The sequence below is a fragment of the Rattus norvegicus genome, chromosome 2, assembly GCF_036323735.1.
Source record: "Rattus norvegicus strain BN/NHsdMcwi chromosome 2, GRCr8, whole genome shotgun sequence".
In the NCBI taxonomy this organism is placed as follows: Eukaryota; Metazoa; Chordata; class Mammalia; order Rodentia; family Muridae; genus Rattus; species Rattus norvegicus.
Window position 1 is genome coordinate 186,421,045 of NC_086020.1, and position 7,975 is coordinate 186,429,019.

Here is a 7,975-nt window from a genome sequence, read left to right on the forward strand (position 1 = left end):
ATTGAATGAAGATCTCAGCAAAGCGGTGGTGGTTGTGGGGTAGTGTGAACTGAGAAAAGGACACTTATTATTGTAAGGAAATAAAGGATTGGCAGGGCTGGGCAGAATGCACATGAAATATTGGGAAAGCCCCCCCGCCCCACACACACATACGCACACACACCTTTTTTGAGACAAGGTCTCTCTGTATATCAGGCTAGCCTGGAATTTTTTTTTTTTTTTTTCCGAGACAGATTTTTCTGTGAGGCCATGGCTGTCCTGGATCTCGTTCTGTAGACCTGGCTAGCCTTTAGCTCAGAGATCCACACCTGCCTCTTAAAGCTTCAATACCTGCCTGTGAGCACCCTCGGTCTCAAATTTCCCAAGATTGGAGGAGCTCTGACACTTACGGGAAACCAAAATACCTCGAGCTCAAGCCTAGGCCGAGGGCGAATCTGCACGAGCGTTGTGGACCGAATTAAAAATAGGCTGTTTTCAAAGGCAGTCCTGGCCCTGGATATGGCGGGACTTTGCCTAGCACACGTCTCTGCGTCACAGAACATACAAAGCTTGGTTTAGCATTTCAATTTGCGCTTGGGGTGCAGTGTGATGCCCTAACAGTCTGGAAGCATTCAGGGCTTTAGTTAACTGTATCAAGACCGGCTGATTCACTTCTGTTCCACCCCGATTGCTGCGGCAGCTCCAGAGCACCTTTCCCTTCTGTCCGACACGAATCTGACTCCTAAGATGGCCGCGATCGCTTCCGGCTCCTCCCTTGTCGCCGGCCCCGCCCAATGTGAGCCTTGGCCCGGAAGTGGAAGTAGAAACTGAGGTCAGGGGGGCGGTGCTGCTGCTTAGAGACGGCGGGAGCCCTTTCGCCATGGCTGCCGGACCGATCTCCGAACGGAATCAGGGTAATTGGGAGAAAAGAGACCAAGATAGGGGCAGGGAAGTGAAGAGCTGATTAATGCCAGAAGCATTTCTGCTTGGGTGGGAGACGAGATCCCTCTGATGTGAGACCGACCTCTGGGCGCCTGGCTCGCCTCGAGGCCAAGTGGAGGCCCAGGCCTATGAAGAGTGATGCTTCTAGATCCATTCTCTTTAAATACTCCTCTACCAAGAAGACAAAATTCTCCGGAAATACAGGATCAGCAAGAATGCCAAATTAGACGTAGCGGATTTTTCTAGACTGTGGAAGCTGAGGGAATTTCGGGTCTTTAGTTAACGTTTTTGGTTTTTATTTTACTTTTCACTCTTGACCCTCTCCTTACCTCCTGCTTCTTCCCTTTAGATGCCACGGTGTACGTGGGAGGTCTAGACGAGAAAGTGAGCGAGCCACTGCTATGGGAGCTCTTTCTCCAGGCAGGGCCAGTGGTCAACACCCACATGCCAAAGGATAGAGTCACTGGCCAGCACCAAGGTGAGTACATGTCGAGAATTAACCCTGTATAGCGTTAACGGCCCCTGAAGAGTCACAACTCCAGTCACAACTACTTTGGAATGAGCAACCTAAAGGTTCTTTTCCCCCTTAAGCTTCAGTTCAGTTTTTGGAATAGTTTCTCTTAGCACTAGTTACTGGAACCATTCTCAAGTGAAGTAAGATTATTCTTCTGTCATGTTCTTTTTATTGTTTTATTTTCAAGACAGTGGTTCTCTGTGTAGTCCTTGGCTGTCCTGGAACATGCTCTGTAGACCAGGCTGGCCTCAAACTCAGGGCTCCACCTCTGCTCCAGCATGGTGGCATTAGAAGCATGAGCCCCCACCCAGCCCTTACCTGCTTTGTTCTTTGTGTTTGCAAACTGGTGAGTTAATGTTTGATTTTGAATCTCTTCACCTGAGTGGTCTTTTTTCATTGGTTTCCTAGGCTATGGCTTTGTTGAATTCTTGAGTGAGGAAGATGCTGACTATGCCATTAAGATTATGAACATGATCAAACTCTATGGGAAGCCAATACGGGTGAACAAAGCCTCGGCTCACAACAAAAACCTGGATGTAGGAGCCAACATTTTCATTGGAAATCTGGACCCAGAAATTGATGAGAAGTTGCTTTACGATACTTTTAGCGCCTTTGGAGTCATCTTACAGACCCCCAAGATTATGCGGGACCCTGACACAGGCAACTCCAAGGGTTACGCCTTCATTAATTTTGCTTCATTTGATGCTTCAGATGCAGCAATTGAGGCCATGAATGGGCAGTACCTGTGTAACCGCCCTATCACTGTGTCTTATGCCTTCAAGAAGGACTCTAAGGGTGAACGACATGGCTCAGCAGCTGAACGACTTCTGGCAGCCCAGAACCCGCTGTCTCAGGCTGACCGCCCTCATCAGCTGTTTGCCGATGCACCCCCTCCACCCTCTGCCCCCAATCCTGTGGTTTCATCCCTGGGTTCTGGGCTTCCTCCACCAGGTACAGCTTGTAGTTCAGACTATGCCAGTGAGGCCCATGGGAGGGAGGTCAGGGGGCAGAGGAAGCCCTGGAAGAGTAAGCTGTGAAGTCAGTGGGCAGTGAGGGAGGAGTGAGGATGCTGGTGGGAGGGAAGAAGTTGGTGCATGTCCTTAGGAAGCTGGAGTGTAGCATGCTGGGAAAGACATTCTGTCCGATACCACTAATTGTCCTTCATTTCTTAAACAGGAATGCCACCTCCTGGTTCGTTCCCACCTCCAGTGCCACCTCCTGGGGCCCTTCCTCCTGGGATACCCCCAGCAATGCCCCCACCACCTATGCCACCTGGGGCTGGAGGACATGGTCCCCCAGCAGCAGGAACTCCAGGGGCTGGACATCCTGGTCATGGACATTCACATCCTCATCCATTCCCACCAGGTGGGATGCCCCATCCAGGTAAGTGCGCTGAGCTTGTAGAGGGGCCTTTGTACTGCTTCTCCCAGTGCTCTTTGTCTTGGGTGGAAATAGTCCAGAGTCCTTTTCTTCAGAAAACAAACAATACTTTGTACATGTTGGTGTGCTCCTGTGTTATCTCCACCTATAGCTTGTGCTTGGCAAAAGCTCTCAACCTCTCCTCTGCTTCCAAGGTTGCCAAATCTAGAAGACATTTCTGCTTTTGGTTTTTCGAGACAGGGTTTCTCTGTGTAAACCTTGCTGTTCTGGAACTCCCCCTGTAGACCAGGTTACCCTTAAACTCAGGGATCCTCCTGCCTCTGCCTCCCAAGTGCTGGGATTAAAGGCATATGTATTTTTAGATTTTCTAATGTCAACTTTAGCAACCTGGATCAATTCCTTTTTTATGTATGTGTAGATTTCGTGCTTGGTTCTCTTTTCTGTGTTTATCTGTAGTGTTAAATGTGAAGGTTATGATTTATTCTGGGTCTCTGTTCTGAGGTTCTTGGTAGACTAGAAAAGGCTGCTGCTCAACCCACAGTTTACTTTTCTCTTTCCAACACCATCTTCAATGGCTCTCACTTGTAGGAGCCCAGTCCACAACTCTGGGGGTTTGTCTGTTCAGTCTTCCACTTTACATAGCAAGTCTAGCTTATGTTTTTGTTGTTTGCCACAAGCCAGTGCTCTAGACTGCACTGCACATCACTTCCTGTAGGAATCTTCCTGCCACTGTGACTCAGGTCTCTGTATCTGATCTACTTTCACTGAGTAAGTTTTCCAAGGTATTCGTAGACATGTCCTTAAAATTCTACCTGGGCTCACTGTCCCTGCCCAGTGTTCAGGTCCTCCTGGTGGCTGAGCTTTCGGGCTTTATCATGTTCAGTGTTTGGTGTTTGCACATGTCAAACCTTCTCTTGACACCTACTCTCTTGTCTTCTTAAGGACTCCTCTTTTGGATGGGTGGGGTTTACAGTGTAGTCCTGGTGGACCTCCAACTCTCTGTAGACCAAACTAGCTTAAAGTCACATAGATCCACATGCTTCTGCCTCCCTAAATGCTGGAATTAAAAGTGTGCACTACCAAGGTAGACTAAAATTTTCTTTTCTTTTCTCATAATTTAATTTTTTTTTTTTAACCAGTCTCATGTACCCCAAACTGGTCTCAACTTTGCTAGGTACTCCGTTCCTACTGATCCTTCTGCCTTTACCATTAGCATGCTGGGCAATACGGTGTGCGCTATCAGGCCTGATCTTCCTAAGGAGTTATTACTGGCCTTAGAATTAGGCCTTTGTCCCAGCATCTATCTGCCACCAAGTCCTATCACACACAGAGCCAAGTTCTGCTTGTCTTATACTTGGCTGTCATCACTTCTAAGCTTAAGTCAGAGAAAGAAAATGAGAGCACATTTCTGATGTGCTAAATAAACTTGGAGGTATATTAGCAGCATGACTACTTTAGCCACTGCTGTCAGTCACCTTCAGACAAAGATTGATTGAAAAAAAAAATCATGGAAGGAAAATGGAGATGGTGTAGAACTGGCTGAGTTTTACTGTAGGAAGGGGTAAGAGCAGTGTCACCTTGCTTGTGTCCTCTCTGTCACCATCTCACCATCGTTATTTTGTTCTCTTGTTTTCTTTGCCCTGGTTTCCTTTTGTCTCCTGTGTCCCTGTGTTTTTATTTTCATAGGGATGTCCCAGATGCAGCTGGCCCACCATGGCCCCCATGGCCTAGGACACCCCCATGCTGGGCCTCCAGGCTCTGGAGGGCAGCCACCACCCCGACCACCCCCTGGAATGCCTCATCCTGGACCACCTCCGATGGGCATGCCTCCCCGAGGGCCTCCTTTTGGATCTCCCATGGGTGAGTGGGCGCTAGCCCCTTTCTTATTTGTGTGTGTGTGTGTGTGTGTGTGTGTGTGTGTGTGTGTGTGCGCGCGCGCGCGCGCGCGCGCGCACATGTGCATGCATGCATGTGTGTGTGCGAGAGACAGACAGACAGCCTGTACCCCAGGTGACTCCTGTTCCTGTCTTAGTTTCCCCAGTGCTGGGGTTATAGAGGCATGTGCCATCAAGCTGTTGGTCCTGCATGTGTGCTTACAACTTTCTTTGCCCATCACCCTGTCCTGTGTCCTTTCTCTAACTTCCCACATTTCTTTTTTTTTTTTTTTTTTTTTTGGTTCTTTTTTTCGGAGCTGGGGACCGAACCCAGGGCCTTGCGCTTCCTACGCAAGCGCTCTACCACTGAGCTAAATCCCCAACCCCTCTTCCCACATTTCTGTTCTCATCCTACTAATCTCAACATTAGCTGCTTTCTGTTTTCATTTTGGTTAACTTTTCTTTTTCTTCCTGTAGGTCACCCAGGTCCCATGCCTCCACACGGTATGCGTGGGCCTCCTCCATTGATGCCCCCTCATGGATACACCGGTCCTCCGAGACCCCCTCCCTATGGCTACCAGCGGGGACCCCTCCCTCCACCCAGACCCACTCCACGGCCCCCAGTTCCTCCTCGTGGTCCACTTCGGGGCCCACTTCCTCAGTAAATGGTCATCCTTTGTCTCCTTCTTTTATCCTCCCTGTGTCTTCATTTCTCGGACCAATCAGAGATGCTGTAGCTCGTCAGGGCTAATGTGCTGACCCCTGTCAGCAGCTCTGTCCCCATTCCAATGTCGTGTTTTCCACAGGGGATTTTTCTTCATTTTTATTTTAAAATGTTGGTCCTAATTTCTTTACACATGTATAGAGAAAAATAAAACTATGCTTCTTGTTTGTTCTCTGGCGAAGTAACTTTTAGAAGTCGGGGTTTGCGGGAGGAGTGGTATGAAAGAGGGATGGTGTTTACATTGTACGCAGTTATTGTGTTGTCGTGGTGCTGTGCCTTACCGCCAGACAGCTGCACTTGGAGTAGAGCTTATCTTCTGTTATAACACTGGGGTATGAACAACAGGAATAAAATGTCCGGTGATATGTTAGCAAACTAACACAAGTGTCCACTGTGGCGCTGTGTGGTCGGCTGAAAGTATCTGTCATTGAGGGGCTGGTTGGATGAACTGGGAAGTCCACACACTGGAGCTCTGTACAGCTTTGCAACAACCAAGGAGCTGGGAGTGCAGCTCAGCAGTAGTGCATCCTGGACTCTTGTTCTGGGTTCCGTCCTTGACACCAGAGGGGAAAGGATGATACGTCTCGTGAAACAGTGTAGGCCATAATACACAAAATATATATATAGCGCGTGTGTGTGTCCACCCATATATATGATTTGCTACCTTATCTAGGAGGTGGTGCATATATGTATGTGTGTTTGCTTATATTTAAAAATAGATAACTAGTGAAAAGTGTTAAAATATGGAGGGAAACTTTGTGCCATTTTGTGCCTTGGCTCTCCTGGAATTCTCTAGGTAGACCAGGCTAGCCATGAACTCAGAGGTCTGCCTCTGCTGAGATTGAAGTGATGTGCCACCATGCTCGGTGGAAGCTTCACCTCCTGAGTGTTGTTAGCCATGGCTTTTATTTGGAGTCATGTGAATATCTTAATAATTGCTAGACGTGGGGTTGGGGATTTAGCTCAGTGGTAGAGCGCTTGCCTAGCAAGCGCAAGGCCCTGGGTTTGGTCCCCAGCTCCGAAAAAAAGAAAAAAGAAATAATTGCTAGACGAAGTGAGGAGAGCAACTTCATTTTAGCGGATGATGTTTATATCTTATTCCTAACTTTATTCACATTCTTGGTTCGTCCAAACGATTTCCACTCTCTGCTGATGACCAGGGTGAACGCAGCAAGTGTTACTGTCAGAACATCTAACTTGGTCTGAATGTTCAGGAAGACTTCCTTCGGAAAATAGTGATGTCTGTAGTCTTGGTGGTAAGGTGATCTTACTAGCCAGGCATGGTGGTGCATGCCTTTGACCCCAGCAGAGGCAGGTGGATCTTTGAGTTTAAGACCAGCCTGGCCTACATAGTGAGTTCCTAGAACGAGCCAGAATTAAAAAGATCTAGCTCTCCCTAATCTTAACCCTGGGACCTTAACTGGCCCTCAACCTGCCTTGTCTTCCTGCCTGTCAGTAGAATGCTGGAATTATGAGGTTGCCATGCTTCTGGCTAGCCAGAGGGATGGTTGTAGCACTAAGGCTGTAGGAAGGCTGGCTGAGATTTGAGTCAGGTTGTGGGGCTCCCGGAGGTTTTAGTGCTTTTCAGCTCTTTCATTTGTGACCATGGAAACCTTCAAAACAACATTGAGGTAAGGGAGGATGCTGTGGGCTCTTTGCTGGGGAATATGAGCTGCCCTAGTTGACATGTTAGTCAGGCATCAAGGTAGTATATGTTGACTAGGCAGGAGGAGGCAGGTTTGGATTAGAGATGTAAATGTGAGGCTCATCCAACAGAACCATAGCAAAGTTGTGAGGCTGCCTGATGTGGACAAGGAAATGCCTAAGTGGAAGCCAGGAGTGCCCCACCCCCACCCTACAGAGCCTGAAGGCCTGAAGAAACAATATTGATGAACCCTGTCCAGGGGACTGGGGAAGAGGAGGTGATGAAGTACTTGATTTAAGTCTTCCCTTAGGATTTAAAAAGAAACCTGTTTTCCCTTTTAATTTGCTTGCAGTACTGGGGATTGGATCCCTGGGCCTCTCTGTATCTTTTAGTTTGATACAGGGTCTAAGGCTCCCTTAAACTCGTTCTGTAGTCACAGAAATTGTCTCAGCTTCCTGGTAAGCTGGGCTCCAGGCTTGTGCTACCACCCTGGCTGACAGGTACTGTACTTCTGAGAAGCTAATAAATGCCAGTGCAGTGTGTGCAGAAGCTCCTGAAAGAGAAGAAACGGCTTCCTGTCAGCAAGGCCTGCCTGTAACCTAAAAATGGGAACAATGTGTTTAAAAGATGCATTAAACCTTAAGAAGTTCATCAATGGAAGCCTAGTAAAGGGCCAGTCCCTGAGGCCCATGTGGGCAGAGCTGTTCCGAGTACCATCCTGGAAAGAGAACTCCAGCCAGCAGACTTGGAGGACTTCTAGAGCGTTGGCAAAGCTTCCCTGCTCGTAGAGGTGGGGCAGAGAGTTGTTGCCAGGAGAGTTTTTGGATTCATTGGCATCCTACTGGGGATGGCCAGATGCCATTAAAGATACAAGTTCTCTCATTCAGTTATGTCACTGTGTAACTTACACATTGACA

General features: G+C 48.2%; 1 protein-coding gene across 1 annotated transcript; it reads left to right on the plus strand.

Moving 5' to 3' along the window:
* The first annotated feature begins 622 nt into the window (after positions 1-622).
* Sf3b4 (splicing factor 3B subunit 4) lies at positions 623-5,375 on the plus strand. The gene is made up of 6 exons (NM_001011951.1): positions 623-893; positions 1,271-1,399; positions 1,844-2,386; positions 2,612-2,818; positions 4,502-4,675; positions 5,167-5,375. Exons 1-6 carry the CDS (start codon positions 860-862, stop codon positions 5,352-5,354), a joined length of 1,275 nt encoding a protein of 424 aa, NP_001011951.1. The 5' UTR covers positions 623-859; the 3' UTR covers positions 5,355-5,375.
* Positions 5,376-7,975: the final 2,600 nt, after the last annotated feature.

What these genes read in the sequence shown, in the direction of transcription:
- Sf3b4 (NM_001011951.1), top strand. Translation starts at nt 860, where the DNA reads ATGGCTGCCGGACCGATCTCCGAACGGAATCAGG. An exon ending in GATCTCCGAACGGAATCAGG is followed by an intron (nt 894 to 1,270) that starts GTAATTGGGAGA and finishes TCTTCCCTTTAG; the next exon opens with ATGCCACGGTGTACGTGGGA. An exon ending in TCCTTTTGGATCTCCCATGG is followed by an intron (nt 4,676 to 5,166) that starts GTGAGTGGGCGC and finishes TTCTTCCTGTAG; the next exon opens with GTCACCCAGGTCCCATGCCT.